Source organism: Mizuhopecten yessoensis, unplaced genomic scaffold (genome assembly GCF_002113885.1).
Source record: "Mizuhopecten yessoensis strain PY_sf001 unplaced genomic scaffold, ASM211388v2 scaffold11023, whole genome shotgun sequence".
Lineage (NCBI taxonomy): Eukaryota > Metazoa > Mollusca > Bivalvia > Pectinida > Pectinidae > Mizuhopecten > Mizuhopecten yessoensis.
The window spans coordinates 3,552-25,408 of NW_018408840.1; the positions used below are offsets into that span (position 1 = coordinate 3,552).

Here is a 21,857-nt window from a genome sequence, read left to right on the forward strand (position 1 = left end):
CTAAAACAAAATGTAATTAATATGTTTATACATGCAATTTCACCGTTAATATTGAGTAATAAATACAGTAATAAAATTACACTTCGCCACACAGTGTTTTCGTCATTCAAGGACTCATCGGTGATGCTAGGAGCCAATACATGTTATAACTTAGCACACGGACAACTGTTCAGATTAGTAATGCGTAAAGTGTGGTATTTATGAAGTATGAATTATCCTCATATTCAGTTGAATGCAACAGTAAAAATATTTTTTCAGATAATTAGAAATATCATTAAGAAGCTATTTAAATTATGATTTTTTTTTACAATATAAACGTAAGAATAAGAAATATAACACGATATTCTGAATCTACGTCTGTCTCGGTAAAGATGAATCGGTATAAACATTTACATTAAAAATTCAAGACAGCAAGAAACAATATGTCAATACAACTTAGTCATATACACAGACATTAATGTAAAAAACAGGAGGGTTACATGTGTTTCAAACTTCACTCCCACTGACAAGCCGTGTTACATTGGTGATAAATAGGTACATTTTGACGGTTGCATTTGAAGTGCTGTGGTAAAGCCTGACCACACATGGGGTGTATGTATCAAACAGGCTGGGTTTAATAGACTACATTCGGAAATACAAGTCAAACATTGACGCGATATGAGCCTCAATATCAATCTGTCCATCTCCTCGTCCTGGTTTTCTCATTTATCACTACCTAAGTATACAGTACAAATCTATTTATCACTACCTAAGTATACAGTACAAATCTATCCCATCTACCTAAGTATACAGTACAAATCTATCCCATCTGTACAAAGTCGAACATCTACCCCCTGCTCTCACACTCAATCTTTTGAAACTTAAACTATTTATTAAAAATTACAAACATTAAAAAACACATTTTTCTTCCGTGATTTTATTTCAAATTCACATTAATTTTTTGTAGGTCGTGTAGTGTCCGGACCCGTTGGTATCTGTCGAAGAATCTTAATGTTCCGTTTAATGTTTCCAGGAGCGAGAGAAATGAAAATTAGGGAAATAAATGTGATGCTTATGACTCCTAAAACGGTAACACAAAAAGGTACAAGTGTGGTGTCAGTTAGCTTGTAGGCGATACTGGTGTTATTAACGATCCCAGCTATGAATAAAACATGTCAACATCTAGCCTCCCTACTACGTCTACAGGTTGTATTGACGTATCGTATCAAGCTAGATAAACACGCCTCCACCAGGGTCAATTAAGGTCACTCTAAGTGAGGGGGAAAATTAACACCGCTAGGTTGTTCTTTACTGAGAGTTACTTGGTATGTTTAAAATTCTGTAAGACCTGTCTATAATGATCAAAAAAGAAAACAGAAACTGCATTAATAAACGAATGGTTGTAAGAGACAAGTTGTTGGTATAAAGGAAGGAAGAACGAATAACTAAACAGATATTCAGAGAAAGGTATCTGCTATTTACATGTCAGATTTAGTATTTCTATCATTTACTGCTATTTTTATAAACAAGCTTTTCATTTTTTTTATAATAACATCTAAAACGTCTGAGGTAGTCCTCTTTGAAAATCACTACAGATTCAGTCGCAATTACTGAAAATAGAGTATGGTTGTATTTCCATTTAAATACCTGCACACAGCCAAACATATTAAAGTTATTCCCTAGATGTGTTTGCTAGGTATATTGTATTTTAGGATGTATACTAACGGCTCACCCAATGCATCTGCTTTTCAAACGATTTTCCACAATGGGAAATCTTAAAAGTATCATTAATTTTATGAATATTAGCATTGCCAATCCATAAGTGAGAACATAGCTATGTTAAGGTAGATAACTCTAGTAACAATCACATAATTACTCAGAAATAATTACAGAAGTAGTAAGTGCCAGGCTATCAACAAGTCACTCTTATTTTCTGTCATATACAGCTTTGCAGCAATTCCTGAGAATTATGGATTACGAATAAAATAATTTGATGAAGATTTAACAAATAAATTATATCATTTAAATGGTAATATTATGACTCTCATCTCGTTTATCAACCTACCTTACGGCCAACGAATTTCAAAGTCCAATTTCCTATGTTCTTAATAATGTCTCGTAAAACACTCGACATATCTCTCAAACTCCTATCTAGCAATTATTTTAGTGTGTTTCGCAAAATATGGTTCAACAAGCCCCCTAACGATAGTATGACATAAGTTAGATATTCGCTATGCATTATTTTAAGAACTACAATTCCAGTTCAATATCCTCAATTAACATATCTGGACACTGTTAAATTGGGGCTCTTTAGATATGACTTAGTATGGAGTCGAAATTTATAGTGACCATACCATATATGAAGGGACTTGTTGTTTCGAAAGTGTTTGTATACTTACTGTATCATTATAGAATACAAATACACTCCTGAAAACTAGATACCATACTAATCAACATCGTACTTATAACCGATGTGTCAGTAATGGGTTATTATAACGTTACAATGTATCAGTAATGGGTTATTATAACGTTACAATGTATCAGTAATGGGTTATTATAACGTTACAATGTATCAGTAATGGGTTATTATAACGTTACAATGTATCAGTAATGGGTTATTATAACGTTACAATGTATCAGTAATGGGTTATTATAACGTTACAATGTATCAGTAATGGGTTATTATAACGTTACAATGTATCAGTAATGGGTTATTATAACGTTCACATAATGACTTCAGTGACGCGATGAATAGACCTACATGTATATACAGTGAAACCATATCAGGTATGTGTTGAGGTCATTGGAACTCTGGAAATCTTAAGAGAAATACATTGTTGAGCTACTACTAGCTTTCTCCTTATCGTTTCTTTCCTATACATCCGCAATATGTGCTAATCTTCCTTGCATTTCTCATAAACAATGCATATCATGATGATAACATAAGGAATGTCAGTGTCTGTTAGCAAACTTATCTACAAAAATATGAATATGTATAGTATACAATTGTTTCCAATAGTCATTGTGAAAACATGCTAAGGGGAATAAGTATCAATCATGCAGTTGAATGCGTGCTTAATTGATTTGATTTGATGGATCGTAGATTCTATAGTTCAAGGGTTTATGTATAATCAAGTCGGTGTTTACAATGCGATTGTTTTTTTCTGATATAAGGTTAGGTCTGCTTTGATACAATGATATTGATGTAATGTGTACTTTAATTGTGATGTACAGATGAACACCATGAACAATTACACGATGAATACACAAACAGCGTGATGTCGCGTCCCAAATGAAAAAGGTAAAAAGCATTTTGATTTAGTTTACATATTATGATATATTTTATTGTCGGTCCAAGAGGCAAACTGAACTGTCAACTTCTTTAGTTCATTACTAGCCCTTGAACAGTTACATATAAGTAACCTTTTTGAGTTTCTGATTCATGTGTTTTATTCAATTTTATTACCTCTTATGTTGGGTAAGGTAAGATGATAAATCACCAACAGAACATCCCATTTGGACTACGTATCACAATCAGGAAATCAATCCAACACAGGCATAATACTGTACATGTCCTTCTGGACAGAGAACGATAAATATTTGGGTCCACCTAGCAAGTGCTCTCTTTTGTTTATGGTTTTACATTCGTCCTTGCAACAATAACGCCATAAGATGACGGTGTCCGTGAATGTTGGAGCCACTCAGGACCGCTTTATAGTGTGTTCTCACTGAAATGTCAAAACCTGGACAAGGCACCACAACTCTTCCTCCGATCACCATACTGACAAAGGGCTATATACCACGGTGCTTACGTTCACAGTTCATGATCACTTTAAGCGTGTCCCTTTATCAAGCTTGTGAAAAGGATACCAGACCTTTAGAGCATGACCTCTGAAAAAACAAATAAAAATAATCATTGAAGGTGCAATATTAGATAGCTATGATATATTTTCCAACCCTTGTGATTCCATAGACTTCATCACCCTGTATCTCTCCAACCCTTGTGATTTCATAGATTTCATCATCCTGTATCTCTCCTACCCTTGTGATTTCATAGACTTCATCATCCTGTATCTCTCCTACCCTTGTGATTTCATAGATTTCATCATCCTGTATATCTCCTACCCTTGTGATTCCATAGACTTCATCACCCTGTATATCTCCTACCCTTGTGATTCCATAGACTTCATCACCCTGTATATCTCCTACCCTTTTGATTCCATATTCTTCTTCGCCCTGTATCTTCCCAACCCTTGTGATTCCATAGATTTCATCACCCTGTATATCTCCTACCCTTTTGATTCCACAGACTTCTTCACCCTGTATCTTCCCAACCCTTGTGATTCCATAGACTTCATCACCCTGTATATCTCCTACCCTTGTGATTCCATAGACTTCATCACCCTGTATATCTCCTACCCTTTTGATTCCATATTCTTCTTCGCCCTGTATCTTCCCAACCCTTGTGATTCCATAGATTTCATCACCCTGTATATCTCCTACCCTTTTGATTCCACAGACTTCTTCACCCTGTATCTTCCCAACCCTTGTGATTCCATAGACTTCATCACCCTGTATATCTCCTACCCTTGTGATTCCATAGACTTCATCACCCTGTATATCTCCTACCCTTTTGATTCCATATTCTTCTTCGCCCTGTATCTTCCCAACCCTTGTGATTCCATAGATTTCATCACCCTGTATATCTCCTACCCTTTTGATTCCACAGACTTCTTCACCCTGTATCTTCCCAACCCTTGTGATTCCATAGACTTCATCACCCTGTATATCTCCTACCCTTGTGATTCCATAGACTTCATCACCCTGTATATCTCCTACCCTTTTGATTCCATATTCTTCTTCGCCCTGTATCTTCCCAACCCTTGTGATTCCATAGATTTCATCACCCTGTATATCTCCTACCCTTTTGATTCCACAGACTTCTTCACCCTGTATCTTCCCAACCCTTGTGATTCCATAGACTTCATCACCCTGTATATCTCCTACCCTTTTGATTCCATATTCTTCTTCGCCCTGTATCTTCCCAACCCTTGTGATTCCATAGACTTCATCACCTTGTATATCTCCTACCCTTTTGATTCCATATTCTTCTTCACCCTGTATCTTCCAAACCCTTGTGATTCCACAGACTTCTTCACCCTGTATCTTCCCAACCCTTGTGATTTCATAGATTTCATCACCCTGTATCTTCCAAACCCTTGTGATTCCATAGACTTCATTCCGTTGGTGTCTCCCCAGGCACACATCTTTATATGACCCTGGCTGTGGCAAAGCATTAAACCCCAAGCAAGCCAAAAAAAAAAAAAAAAAAAAAAAAAAAAAAAAAAGTCATCAATAATAGCATCAGATTGGTGAATTCTGAATGGAAACTTCTGGATATCTTTTGAACATAAGGATACCTTTCCAACTGCAGCCAAAACGCTAGAGACTTCGCTGTGGTTTTTCAATTCTATCTATCCTTACGTTAGTTTTGGATAACTGAAGGGCAATTGGGCAAAAGCACTCCAGTTAACCAGGTTATAAGGATTGAATTTATTCAATGTTCATGACGGTATGAACGCAAATCAGTTACCTACACATTCCATGAAGTCCGTTCTTACTTGCCCATGTAGATGAGCAGATAAGAATTACATATAATGCATAAAATGTATATACAAGAGATCCAAGAGGTATCCTGGAGCCCAATCTTCATCTTCATTAGTTCGGTCAGTTCGATCTTTTCTCTTATCCGATTGATCAGTTTGCCTGTGCTATGTAAATAAAGTCTTGTAATCAACCTCAACAGTTAGCAGGCACAACTCAGGACCAAGGAGAACCTACATATCAAATGAGAAAGATTCCTCCTGTTAATTATGAGAAATAGTAAATTTTAACTGTAACAAAATAGCCACCTGTTGGCATCAATTTTTTTTAAGATCAGTCCAAAAATTTGATATGCATAACAAAGAACAAAGAGGAACCCTTATGTGAAATTTGGGCAAGATCCATCCACTACTTTCCGTGAAATAGCGCTAACAAACTTTAACTCTCAAATTCAAGATGGCTGGCTGTCGGCAATCTTGGCTTTGAGATCAGATCCGAAAAACAACATGTATAACTAGGGACTATGGGAACCTTCATGTGAAATTTAAAAAAGATCCTTCCTTTACTTTCTGGGAAATAGCGCTCACAAGAATTGTTTAAGGACGGACGGACGGACCACGGACCAAGGGTGATTTGAATAACTCACCATCTGATATTGGTGGGTTAAAAATCAAATTGATCAAGACTGTAAACATACCGAATAGATTGACGTATTTACGGATGGAAAGACTAGAATTGACAACATCACATTTACAAAAACAGCACGGAACAAATGACACAAAGACGAGTTGTATAAAAAGAGACATATTTATTTTTATTTCCCTGTACCCCTGTCTTTGTGTGTTCTATAAACCTCCCTGTATATAGACTACAACTATGTTTATTAACAGAACTAAATACCCATCATTCTCTACCATATAACAAAACAATTTATCACAATTTGTCCAACATAATCATAAACATGTTCAAACTCCTTCACTCAGGCCAAAATGAGGGTTATTTTAATCCTACATAAAATAGCTTTGCCATTCACTCTTTAACGGCAGACGCATGAAAACTAAAATAAGACATGTCATGTCGATTCTTTGAGCTATGACAGTTTTAATCAAAACTTCTTGTTACCTGGATTAGCTGATAATGTCATAGATTTTCTGTTAAGAATAAACATGAGATAAGTTAAACATAAAACTACAGCAATAAACTTGGTTAGACACATTTTTATAAAAGAACTTTTCCTGATCTCTTCATAATTTTCAAATTAACGTTTCTTCACATTTGAGAGTGTGTAAAATATGAAACAATTACTGTATATGTCATGGATAGTGAAAACAAACCAATAGCACTTGGAGACTCATCACGTTTGTCTTTCGAGTCCACACTTTGAGAACTTAATACTTGTCCACAATTTAAATTAGTGTATGTCCTCCAACTACTTATTTTGTTATATAATATATTGTTGTGGTTCAAATGAATTAAAAAGGAGAAATGAAATGAGATATATATGCATCAAATATCTTCTTTTTTTTTAATGAAAGGTATTTGCCTCACAAATTTTTCGTGTTCTCGCATACAAAAAAGTACTAGTAATTCACAAAAAAGTACAAGTAACAAAAACGGAGCTTCGTCTTATTTTGTGACTATCTAATGAGAGAGAAATTTTATCAAGTACACGTCAAGTATATGATAATCCTTTCAAGGCCTATGAGGTATAGAAATTTGTGTCTGGATCAGTGATTGAGATTAAATACTGAGTAAATACAGTAAAGCGGGCTGCCTATCAACACAAGCGAGCACTTAATACAATCCTCCGATTCTAAAATGTTTACTTTAAAGCAATGTATTATAATGTAATATACTGTTAATGTTTAAGCTTTCAGTTTTTTTTACCTTGATTAAATTTGTAGTTTTTATTTTATGCTTCATTTTCTGTTATGATATACACATTTAAAATAGATTGTGACAGTTTCGAATTTGCGAATATATTCAAAAAGAAAACAAAAATATCTTACGAAATATCACCGCTAAACATTACCAGGCTATTTGTGTATCCAGTGATTCGTTGTTAACGGTTCTATACACTTGTTGTATATCTTTACCATGAAACCTTTATTCCTACTCTAGTTGATACTTACACTAAAACACAGTATCAGCGACACCAGACCAGTCAGATGTTTAAACGTGCATTTTCGTAAGATGTCATGACTTAGTCACGACAGAAGTGCAATACCTTAAAAAAAGACCCTCTGGAATGTAAATATCACAAGTATACTTTACAAATATACATAAGTATGTAGCGATATACACATATATACAACAAACATCTCATACCTCATTCATTAATACAGAGTTTACACTCATATCAGGCACAGAAACTTTCAGTGAAAATAACTCACTTTCATGTACTTAATTTTTTCTTGGTAATAAGACCAGTCTTATGTCCTTTACAAATGTAAAGGTTATGTCTTAGAATAAATAACTTCTGAATATAGGATCACTGTAGAAACAATGCTAATTTTATTACGATGTTTAAGAACTCAATCCCTGGGTGTATGACATGTACGGAAATCTTTATGATTCAACTGTCCTTCAAATATGGTGTAAAATTCACATAATTTGGCAGAGTGGCTCAAATAGAAGTATGGCCACAATTAACACTAGTAAAGGTGATGTAAAAAGATCAAAGAGGCACAAATGCTGGTAAGTCACCAACTAGTGGTGGTCATGTTTATGCACAAATTTGGTATTCCATCTTAGATCTTTAAATTACTGTTAAAAGTTGTTTTATGAAATTCTCTCATTAGCAGTTACTATAAAAGCCTGATAACTTTTGTAACAATAGATAGAATATGATTAAAACAAAAATACCGTCGTTTTATAATCTAAGGGAGATAACCTCTTCTCTCTCGACGAAAATAAAATTTAATGACAAATGTAACAATAAATAAACTGATATCTGTGAAATGTAATTTAAGTATCTCCGATCATTTGGTAGAAATGATATATATCATTTAACATTGTACAATACATTCGATGCTGAGTAAACAGCTAAACAAGGTATGCTTACAATACCGGGAACTAAGACTAGATCCTACACATCATGTCATCGAATTCATCCACAATAACTCCCTTCTCATTCAATCATTTCACATTTTCGCAATCAATTCACGGTAAAATGTGATACTAAGAAATATTTTGCATAGAAGATGATAAGTTTTGGAAGAATTGAGAAGACCTTGTTTTGCTGTCACTACCCTATTACTCATTTTGAGTGTGTGACATTACTTGGACACAGATTTACAATGCTTGTTGTAGATAAAGCAGAAGGTGCTGACAATGATGGAACATCTCGTCTTCCTTGTACTTTTCAAGGGTCTCCATGATAATCATCCTTTTTTTTTCGCCCCAGTTTTATCATGATTGAGTTTGAGAAACGATTTTGTCAACACCTGAGATTTATCTGGTTGTATTTTTTTTTTACCAAAATAAACTTTTGCAAAAATATGATTTCATTACAAGTCCAGATCTTTTTACACAATACCCTTTACTCATATAAAGGAAAGGACATGCAGCTTGTTTCAACTCAGCATTTTCTAAAAAAAAGATATTTTGGAATACAGTAAGCATCACAGTTTTTCCTCAAAACAGAGAAATCACTGCCAACAATAATATAAGCTTCAACTGTATTTATGTTAAATTTACTGGCAGTTTTCAAATTGGATTTCAAAGAGATTCATTATATAAAAACAGCATAATTGTCAAAGCTACAACAAGCCGACGTGTTAAATGCTACTACTTCGAAAAAAACATTATGATACCAATGGAAGCGAACCATTACCAGTCTAAGTTACCTTTTGCAATCTAGTCAACTCAGAATCTGAGTATCATCATGAGAACGGTTTCATGAATTCGTACCCTGAATTCTAAAAGTTATTCATGGTTTAGTTTTCCTAAACAAAATAATTTAATATACAATTAACAGCTTCTTCAGGTCTGCTGTGATTTGTTATGAACATCTTTATATACAAACAGTGTTTTGGGATTCTCCACACTCCGTTACATACAACAGTGGTGGTTAGGGTTAGCATTGATAATAAATATAATGATAATAGGCATCATGTAAACGCTTGTGAAAAGCAGATATGATAAAATACTGCAAGCATTTTTGTAACAATTTTTTAAATTAAAGTCATCACAAAACAGGCTGATTAAACAAAGTGTCACCTAAATTGTGTCTTACCATCAAAAAACATATATTTTCACTTCACAAGACTATACACGATTTCATACAGGAATGGTTTTAACAGAATTTGTTTCAATAAAAAACAGTTTACGGCAGGTTCTCATGATCAACTTTTCATGTTTCTTGCAACTTTGTCATTCATCAAATAACATGCCAAAGCTTCACAGTTTCTGAGAAGTTCATAACAAAGTGTTAATAAGCATACACAATATGCAATTAAATGTAAATCTACTGTTGGTAATTCTTTTGTGTACAACTTTTTTTGTATATATGAATGTTCACTACAAGATTTCATCACACAACTTTACCTAGAAATATACCCTGAATTTATGAATCAGGCTAATATTTACATATACAGAATAAAGATTTAACTCATTCATCCCTACCTCCTTAAAATGGACTTGCCAGGTCAGGTTAGGTTCAAATGTAACTCAAGGGGTGAATGGATTAACAGAGATGTTTAGATGTTTTTAACGGAAAACTATTTTGAAATGGAGGAGTCCAACAACAGTATGGTAGCATACATTCTTAATAAGTAATTCCTTGTTTATTGATCTGGAAACCTTAAATCTGTGACATTGTTCTGAGAACCAAAGTGTTGCTACATGTATTAATAAAACTCCCCCTAGTATAGAAAGTGACAGGCATTACATGCTGTATCAATTTTGTGATGTTTCTGCGTTCATTCACTAGACGTAACATGTTACTCCTGAGGTAGGTCACTACATTAAAGGACATCATTCTGTACACTGTAAATGACAAACCCTGAAGGTATATACAAGCCAATCTCTCATACACGGCTATATATGGTCATTCACATTTTTATGTTAACACAAGGCAGTTATCTCCCTTGTACTGTAGGATCTATAAAATGGTAGTTATCCCCCTTGGACTGTGATATCTATAAAATTCAATCGAAAAGAATTGTAATATGGAAATTCAGCAATGCGCTGTTAATACTTAAAGCCATTGTTAGCAAAGCATACAAAAAAAATTAAATTTATTTGAATCAGTAGATATTTAACCAGATGTGGTAGAATCACTTTCTTCAATCAGGATATCATGAATCTAGAATGTGTTGCTATGAAAATATGAGTACCTATGTACAAGTTTTAACACAATATGTGTCTGAATTATAATAAAAGTAGTCTAATATTCACAAGATTATTAAAGCAACAAGTACACATGCTAGCAGAGCAAAACATTCCTTGTAATGAACAAATAGCACATTGTTTATTAGGTAAGATCACCTGGTTCAGTACTTGTAGAGCGACAAAGATAATTCAGTAATCGATCAGCACCAGTCTGTGAACAAGTCGTTGGTCTGGAGTTTATTGGATCATGTTTCCTAACCATGATACAAAAATTGAATCAACAAAAAGATTACTTATTTTAAAATTGTGGAATTTAATATTTAGACAAAGTATCTATTTCCTGAGATTTAAAAGTTTCACTCTCAGATAATATATACAACACTACTAATAAATGTTTGAAAAATATTCCCAAAACATTTCATTTTGAAAAAAAAATATGACAATCTCATCATAAAGCCATTGAAGGAAACTCGCTGCAAATAAGTCTGATTTTTTTTCTCAAAACAAAACAGTTAACCATTTTATTTAACTGATAACATACACTTTTGTATTTTAACAATTATGAAAACATCGGAGAATCAAATTTTACATTACAATATGGCGTGTCGTTTAATAAAATGACTTTCTATTTATTTCATTTGTAAAGGTAAATTTAAGTGGTTATTTACAACCTTGGTTTACAAAATCCTTTTGATTTGTAAAGGTAAATTTAAGTGGTTATTTACAACCTCGGTTTACAAAATCTTTTTCATTTGTAAAGGTAAATTTAAGTGGTTATTTACATCCTTGGTTTACAAAATCATTTTCATGTTTAAATTGTGGGCTAATGAAGATTTCTAGAACTACACACAATGAGATATCTAAGCAATGATTTATAACAAACACAAACCTTGCTGACAATACTGTGTTTATAATAAATACTATTACCCCTTTTAGAGAGAAAATCTTTAGAAAGAGTCTAAATTACAGTAGAGATATACAAACAAACTGGACAGAAAAAAGCATATCAACAATAAATGGGACTTTTGGATAAAACTTGTGACACACACAGATCTAGCAAACTCTAGTCTTAATCTATAATAAATAATTTATCTGTTTTTCTTTTGAAAATAACAGAAATACGTATTAAAAGCAAAAAGTTCCAGTTAAGTACAATACTATGGACATTCTCTACAATACCAAAATGTTTTATATTTGGTCAGAAAGTACCTTAATAATAATCCGATATATGAAATTTTTGTGCACAAAAAATAAATATTTGATACAAGTTAGTACACACTGTATGAAGCACAACACCACACACAAGGTTCAAAAAAATAAATAGGATCTTTCTTACAATATGATTTATATTTATGTATGAAAAAATCATTTAAAAAATATCCTTTTCTTAAATATGAAAAGTTGCATGACATATTTTGTAACTTCAGGGAATATTGCAAGGTATACTACACTCAGATGGTATTTGTAACACCTTCTGAAAAAGAAGTTAAAACATCTATAAATTCAAAAAATTTCAACAATCTGCGAAAAAGATGATAAAACTGGACAAAATCCATGGTTCGTTCTTAAACATTTGACATGAAAAGATAATTCATCTAATAAGTGTAATAAAATATTATCTAACCCTTTGCAAGCCAATACACCCATCCGTTCTGTATTTATTGGAAACGACGTATCAACATCAATTCTATGAAGTTTTTGTACGAATCAAACTTTGGTTTATTTGCTTTTCTCCGAGACTGCATTTGCCAGGTGAAATTTTTAGGACATTTTGATTATAAGAGAATTAATGTTAGAAACGATCACATTTGATTCAATAGTTTTTACATAACACATGTTCTTTGGTACTATAAACCGAAACAGTAGGATGTCATGTGGCACTGTGACTTTGTAAAGAGTCAAAAGATGCTGACGTTGGGCAAAGGGTTAAACAAATGCACAGTAACATATTACTTTTTACTACCAAACGTTTGACCTAGAACCATAAGTTTGATCTATCACCAATATCATTCCACCAATACAAACCTGTGTAGTGTCTGTCAAATGTACAGGAACTTTTCAGAATTAACTCTCATTTCACTCATAAGTTTAATTTATTTATGGCTGAACTTTTCTCTCCAGAGAAGATCTGAGATGTCTTGGCTGATAACTGTATATTATTTTCTGCTCAACATATACAACATACTGATATTTGTTGATAGCTCAAACATTTGATGATTGGACAATAATTCTGACAAATAAGGAAACCCCTATGTTTTTGTGCACTACAAATAGATCATCAATTAATAACACAAGTTATGGTTGTGCCTGTGAATCTGTTGTTGATCAGCAGAGCCAGGCACGGTAAATGTCTCACCACCAGACGGTACTGTCGATCACTACGCTGCAACCCATTCCGCTCTAAGTGCTGTTTCATTTACGGTCTGTATTTTCCATTGCTGTGATTTTAAGTTTTTATCACATGGATTTGTGAAGAGTTCGTGACTGCCGGCATCGCAGTCTAAACACTGATTACTGATCACATGGTAAATCTGTGATGTGTCCTGAAGAGAGAAACAATTTCAATTAAAAAATAATTTAGTTTATTGTCAAGTTTAGACCTGCAGCAGATACTATTTTATCAATCGTTTGTTTCTGCTGCAATGGATCAGCTTTTAACTCCCTGATATTCTTTCTACTGCAATGAATCAGCTTTTAACTCCCAGTGAGTGATATTCTTTCTGCTGCAATGGATCAGCTTTTAACTCCCTGATATTCTTTCTGCTCCAATGGATCAGCTTTTAACTCCCTGATATTCTTTCTGCTGCAATGGATCAGCTTTTAACTCCCTGATATTCTTTCTGCTGCAATGAACCAGTTTTACTCCCTGATATTCTTTCTGCTGCAATGAACCAGTTTAACTCCCCGATATTCTGAACTGAGAGCTACTTTAACACTTACTTTCACTCAACTTTTGGAGTGTACAACTCAAACATAATATAGAGAATGATGTACCAACTAACAATACTAATAAGAATATCCTAGAGAATGATGTATCAACTAACAATACTAATAAGAATATCCTAGAGAATGATGTACCAACTAACAATACTAATAAGAATATCCTAGAGAATGATGTACCAACTAACAATACTAATAAGAATATCCTAGAGAATGATGTACCAACTAACAATACTAATAAGAATATCCTAGAGAATGATGTACCAACTAACAATACTAATAAGAATATCCTAGAGAATGATGTACCAACTAACAATACTAATAAGAATATCCTAGAGAATGATGTACCAACTAACAATACTAATAAGAATATCCTAGAGAATGATGTACCAACTAACAATACTAATAAGAATATCCTAGAGAATGATGTACCAACTAACAATACTAATAAGAATATCCTAGAGAATGATGTACCAACTAACAATACTAATAAGAATATCCTAGAGAATGATGTACCAACTAACAATACTAATAAGAATATCCTAGAGAATGATGTACCAACTAACAATACTAATAAGAATATCCTAGAGAATGATGTACCAACTAACAATACTAATAAGAATATCCTAGAGAATGATGTACCAACTAACAATACTAATAAGAATATCCTAGAGAATGATGTACCAACTAACAATACTAATAAGAATATCCTAGAGAATGATGTACCAACTAACAATACTAATAAGAATATCCTAGAGAATGATGTACCAACTAACAATACTAATAAGAATATCCTAGAGAATGATGTACCAACTAACAATACTAATAAGAATATCCTAGAGAATGATGTACCAACTAACAATACTAATAAGAATATCCTAGAGAATGATGTACCAACTAACAATACTAATAAGAATATCCTAGAGAATGATGTACCAACTAACAATACTAATAAGAATATCCTAGAGAATGATGTACCAACTAACAATACTAATAAGAATATCCTAGAGAATGATGTACCAACTAACAATACTAATAAGAATATCCTAGAGAATGATGTACCAACTAACAATACTAATAAGAATATCCTAGAGAATGATGTACCAACTAACAATACTAATAAGAATATCCTAGAGAATGATGTACCAACTAACAATACTAATAAGAATATCCTAGAGAATGATGTACCAACTAACAATACTAATAAGAATATCCTAGAGAATGATGTACCAACTAACAATACTAATAAGAATATCCTAGAGAATGATGTACCAACTAACAATACTAATAAGAATATCCTAGAGAATGATGTACCAACTAACAATACTAATAAGAATATCCTAGAGAATGATGTACCAACTAACAATACTAATAAGAATATCCTAGAGAATGATGTACCAACTAACAATACTAATAAGAATATCCTAGAGAATGATGTACCAACTAACAATACTAATAAGAATATCCTAGAGAATGATGTACCAACTAACAATACTAATAAGAATATCCTAGAGAATGATGTACCAACTAACAATACTAATAAGAATATCCTAGAGAATGATGTACCAACTAACAATACTAATAAGAATATCCTAGAGAATGATGTACCAACTAACAATACTAATAAGAATATCCTAGAGAATGATGTACCAACTAACAATACTAATAAGAATATCCTAGAGAATGATGTACCAACTAACAATACTAATAAGAATATCCTAGAGAATGATGTACCAACTAACAATACTAATAAGAATATCCTAGAGAATGATGTACCAACTAACAATACTAATAAGAATATCCTAGAGAATGATGTACCAACTAACAATACTAATAAGAATATCCTAGAGAATGATGTACCAACTAACAATACTAATAAGAATATCCTAGAGAATGATGTACCAACTAACAATACTAATAAGAATATCCTAGAGAATGATGTACCAACTAACAATACTAATAAGAATATCCTAGAGAATGATGTACCAACTAACAATACTAATAAGAATATCCTAGAGAATGATGTACCAACTAACAATACTAATAAGAATATCCTAGAGAATGATGTACCAACTAACAATACTAATAAGAATATCCTAGAGAATGATGTACCAACTAACAATACTAATAAGAATATCCTAGAGAATGATGTACCAACTAACAATACTAATAAGAATATCCTAGAGAATGATGTACCAACTAACAATACTAATAAGAATATCCTAGAGAATGATGTACCAACTAACAATACTAATAAGAATATCCTAGAGAATGATGTACCAACTAACAATACTAATAAGAATATCCTAGAGAATGATGTACCAACTAACAATACTAATAAGAATATCCTAGAGAATGATGTACCAACTAACAATACTAATAAGAATATCCTAGAGAATGATGTACCAACTAACAATACTAATAAGAATATCCTAGAGAATGATGTACCAACTAACAATACTAATAAGAATATCCTAGAGAATGATGTACCAACTAACAATACTAATAAGAATATCCTAGAGAATGATGTACCAACTAACAATACTAATAAGAATATCCTAGAGAATGATGTACCAACTAACAATACTAATAAGAATATCCTAGAGAATGATGTACCAACTAACAATACTAATAAGAATATCCTAGAGAATGATGTACCAACTAACAATACTAATAAGAATATCCTAGAGAATGATGTACCAACTAACAATACTAATAAGAATATCCTAGAGAATGATGTACCAACTAACAATACTAATAAGAATATCCTAGAGAATGATGTACCAACTAACAATACTAATAAGAATATCCTAGAGAATGATGTACCAACTAACAATACTAATAAGAATATCCTAGAGAATGATGTACCAACTAACAATACTAATAAGAATATCCTAGAGAATGATGTACCAACTAACAATACTAATAAGAATATCCTAGAGAATGATGTACCAACTAACAATACTAATAAGAATATCCTAGAGAATGATGTACCAACTAACAATACTAATAAGAATATCCTAGAGAATGATGTACCAACTAACAATACTAATAAGAATATCCTAGAGAATGATGTACCAACTAACAATACTAATAAGAATATCCTAGAGAATGATGTACCAACTAACAATACTAATAAGAATATCCTAGAGAATGATGTACCAACTAACAATACTAATAAGAATATCCTAGAGAATGATGTACCAACTAACAATACTAATAAGAATATCCTAGAGAATGATGTACCAACTAACAATACTAATAAGAATATCCTAGAGAATGATGTACCAACTAACAATACTAATAAGAATATCCTAGAGAATGATGTACCAACTAACAATACTAATAAGAATATCCTAGAGAATGATGTACCAACTAACAATACTAATAAGAATATCCTAGAGAATGATGTACCAACTAACAATACTAATAAGAATATCCTAGAGAATGATGTACCAACTAACAATACTAATAAGAATATCCTAGAGAATGATGTACCAACTAACAATACTAATAAGAATATCCTAGAGAATGATGTACCAACTAACAATACTAATAAGAATATCCTAGAGAATGATGTACCAACTAACAATACTAATAAGAATATCCTAGAGAATGATGTACCAACTAACAATACTAATAAGAATATCCTAGAGAATGATGTACCAACTAACAATACTAATAAGAATATCCTAGAGAATGATGTACCAACTAACAATACTAATAAGAATATCCTAGAGAATGATGTACCAACTAACAATACTAATAAGAATATCCTAGAGAATGATGTACCAACTAACAATACTAATAAGAATATCCTAGAGAATGATGTACCAACTAACAATACTAATAAGAATATCCTAGAGAATGATGTACCAACTAACAATACTAATAAGAATATCCTAGAGAATGATGTACCAACTAACAATACTAATAAGAATATCCTAGAGAATGATGTACCAACTAACAATACTAATAAGAATATCCTAGAGAATGATGTACCAACTAACAATACTAATAAGAATATCCTAGAGAATGATGTACCAACTAACAATACTAATAAGAATATCCTAGAGAATGATGTACCAACTAACAATACTAATAAGAATATCCTAGAGAATGATGTACCAACTAACAATACTAATAAGAATATCCTAGAGAATGATGTACCAACTAACAATACTAATAAGAATATCCTAGAGAATGATGTACCAACTAACAATACTAATAAGAATATCCTAGAGAATGATGTACCAACTAACAATACTAATAAGAATATCCTAGAGAATGATGTACCAACTAACAATACTAATAAGAATATCCTAGAGAATGATGTACCAACTAACAATACTAATAAGAATATCCTAGAGAATGATGTACCAACTAACAATACTAATAAGAATATCCTAGAGAATGATGTACCAACTAACAATACTAATAAGAATATCCTAGAGAATGATGTACCAACTAACAATACTAATAAGAATATCCTAGAGAATGATGTACCAACTAACAATACTAATAAGAATATCCTAGAGAATGATGTACCAACTAACAATACTAATAAGAATATCCTAGAGAATGATGTACCAACTAACAATACTAATAAGAATATCCTAGAGAATGATGTACCAACTAACAATACTAATAAGAATATCCTAGAGAATGATGTACCAACTAACAATACTAATAAGAATATCCTAGAGAATGATGTACCAACTAACAATACTAATAAGAATATCCTAGAGAATGATGTACCAACTAACAATACTAATAAGAATAACCTAGAGAATGATGTACCAATTAACAATACTAATAAGAATATCCTAGAGAATGATGTACCAACTAACAATACTAATTTATACCCCTCTACCTTGGAGAGATTTACCTAACTATACCCCTCTACCTTGGAGAGATTTACCTAACTATACCCCTCTACCTTGGAGAGGTTTACCTAACTATACCCTCTACCTTGGAGAGATTTACCTAACTATACCCCTCTACCTCGGAGAGATTTACCTAACTATACCCCTCTATTTTGGAGAGATTTACCTAACGATACCCCTCTACCTTGGAGATATTTACCTAACTATACCCCTCTACCTTGGAGAGATTTACCTAACTATACCCCTCTACCTTGGAGAAGTTAACCTCACTATATCTCTCAGCTTTGGAGAGATTTACCTAACTATACTCCTCTACTTTGGAGAGATTTACCTATCTATACCCCTTAACCTTGGGGAGATTTACCTAAATTTATCCCTCTACCTAAGAGAGATTTACCTAACCATTTTTCATTTTATCTTAATTTCATTTACATGTATATACCGTGAGAAATCATAAATTAGGACGCTGACCAGCAATAGTTTTACCAAACTCATTCACTCCTACATATTTAAACTAGACAAGCCCAGTCTATCATTTGGTAAGGTCTAAATGTGACTCTTGGGGAGAATGGGTTAAATGCCCAACACAAGTTGCCCTGCCACAGGTGATCCAATCGAAAGCTACCAACTCTAGAATATTTATGATATGCAAGATTCGTCAGCTTTGTTGCTGAAGAAGTTTGTATTTTCTCATCTAAACTAGTGTCCCTGCTCTGTTTATCATTTGTTTCATATGCTCTGGGTTGTAATTTCAGTGAATATGCTACTGACAGTGACAATGGAGCAAACAAAAACTATTTATAACAGTGAAATACAGGGTTTATCTGTGATATATCAAGGTAGAACAGTGTTTTGTTCTGTTAATACTGAAGTTGTACTTACTAAATTATATTTAAATCTTTGATTGCCTCCCATCCCATGGCAATTAAAAAGGATGATGGGAGATTTTTTAATAGACTGTGAAACATCAAAGCAGACACTTCGCTTCCCTGGACGTATATCTTTGTGCCAGGAAAATTGGAACTCCTGGAAAAAATCACAAATGAAGTGATGTAAATTTCAATATCTTCTTTAAGTATTCATAGAGCAGAGAGCTGAGAGGGTACGCTTTTATCAATTGTTAAATAAAAAAATAACTTTTTTGAATTTGAATTTGTTTATTTTTTTTATTTCAATTTTGAAATCTATTGCCATTTTATTGGAGTGACTTATTGTTCCATGCTTTAAAAAAAAAAAAGTGTGTTTTTTGGTAATAGCTAAAACTGATATTTTAAAAAACGGTTACATATTCTTAACATTGATTTGAACATAATGCAGTAAACTTCTTTATTTTAAACACTACTGTGAAACTCATTGTGCTGAAATATAAATCTGTGATCTACTCTAATATTCGCAGTTATCATTATTTTTCGCTTCAGACATTTTGTTCTGTAGCAAAGTCTTTTGATTAAATAAGCTACACTTTAGATATACCTGTTCCCCTCCTCCTTTTCCATCCTTGAGGCAGGGCTCCAGTTGGAATCTCTCATTCTGCCCTTTGTATCGCGTGTCTATACATAGATTGGCATCCACGTTTCTTATCTGTTGGAGCACAAATATACATGTCTTATTCTCATTAAGGCCAAATAAAATTAATTACTTGGTTCTCAGGCCATTTGTTTTCAAAATATATGCGGCAGGGCGGTATTTTTACTTTTCATTTTACATGGCAAAAACAAGACGAGGTCGATTTTTTTTTTATTGTGTAGTTTGTAAAACGTTCATTGTGGACATTACCTTGTCTTTTTATAGTGAGCGCAGCGAGCTCTTTTTGTATCGTATGCGTGGTATATATACATAGTTCAAGCAAAAATCTATATATAGTAACACAAAACGAAACTACAATACTATGCAATCTTTTTTCTTTATATCGTGGAGAACGGACTTTAAAATTTGCGACGCTCTGATTGGTTATTAATAGATCAGAAGCTAAAAAATCACCGTTTTAAACATCTCTGTGGGAATAGAAAATATGTTTCACATCGTAACTTATTTGTGTGAACTTTGCAAACATATTCGTTATGGTTTGAAATGTTTCTTCGTTAAAACGGGTTTAAAAATTTAATTTTTCGACATTTTTGACGAATCAGGTTAAGCAATAAAAATATTTGTGGTCTGAAAGTCGCGGGCTTCAAAATTTGCCACATTCTGATTGGTTAAAAAGACCGGAACAGATCAACTTCGCCGGTAGTCTCGACTACTTCGCCGGGAAATAGGAACACGGGAGGGTAAAGGCCAACTCAAATGATCGACAAGAGTAGCTACGGAGCGAATTTTACCAGTTTTGACCTTTCACAGACAGGGAATATGTTTGACTCAAAGGTCTACTGATTTCAATGTGTTTGTCACTCTATCAGCTCCACGAAAGCTAGGCCTGTGCAAGTCTAGTCGGTTTCAGTGCAAAGGAGATGTTTATCAACGACAATGCTGATGTGCCGCCTGGGGTGTGTACTAATTCCTGTAGGAACTCTATCTAAATCAGAGATTTACAACGATAGATATAAATCTCTGATTTAGATAGAGCTCCTAAGGGAATTAGGGTATGTACGCGCATAAATGTGTACTTTTATGTGCCCCGTAAGTGAAATAATTTATGCTTCGCCTACTTTGTCAGTTCGTGTCGGTGTCACAATATGCCCCCTCCCCGAAGCAATTTCACAAATGCAGATTTGCCAACCTATTGTTTCTAACGTAATATAAATATGCACCCTAGGTAAAACAAGAGGCCCATGGGCCTTAACGTTCACCTGATATATTTATACAGAGAGTTGATTTTGTTTTTAACATGAACAGAAATATTATTCAAAGTGAGAAAAAACAATAAAACCACCTTATTCAATATCTAGCATACAGATTTCAGACTAAAAAGGATTTGAAACTAGCACCTCTGATTCTAAACAAGGAAAATGAAGAAATTTTAGCACATTGACTCCTTTGAGCCCCACCCTACAGCCCTTGGGGGTAGGGCTGGCTCAAAATTTTCAAAGTATCAAACTGTCAATTCAAGGTTATAATTCCAATCAAGTTATTAACATGTAATATTCAAAGTATCATTTGCCATTATAAACCATAATA

General features: G+C 32.8%; 1 protein-coding gene across 1 annotated transcript in view; it reads right to left on the reverse strand.

The window, feature by feature from the left end:
• Positions 1 to 6,371: 6,371 nt before the first annotated feature.
• The window catches only part of LOC110464696 (putative polypeptide N-acetylgalactosaminyltransferase 10), a 62,762-nt gene continuing 47,276 nt past the window's right edge, over positions 6,372 to 21,857 (reverse strand). Inside the window, exons 11-13 of the mRNA XM_021520047.1 lie at positions 20,217 to 20,324; positions 19,626 to 19,769; positions 6,372 to 13,460 (exon numbers count right to left, since the gene is read on the reverse strand). Coding sequence (XP_021375722.1) covers positions 13,296 to 13,460; positions 19,626 to 19,769; positions 20,217 to 20,324 — 417 coding nt within the window. The 3' untranslated portion in view covers positions 6,372 to 13,295. The remainder of the gene's footprint in view (positions 13,461 to 19,625; positions 19,770 to 20,216; positions 20,325 to 21,857) is intronic.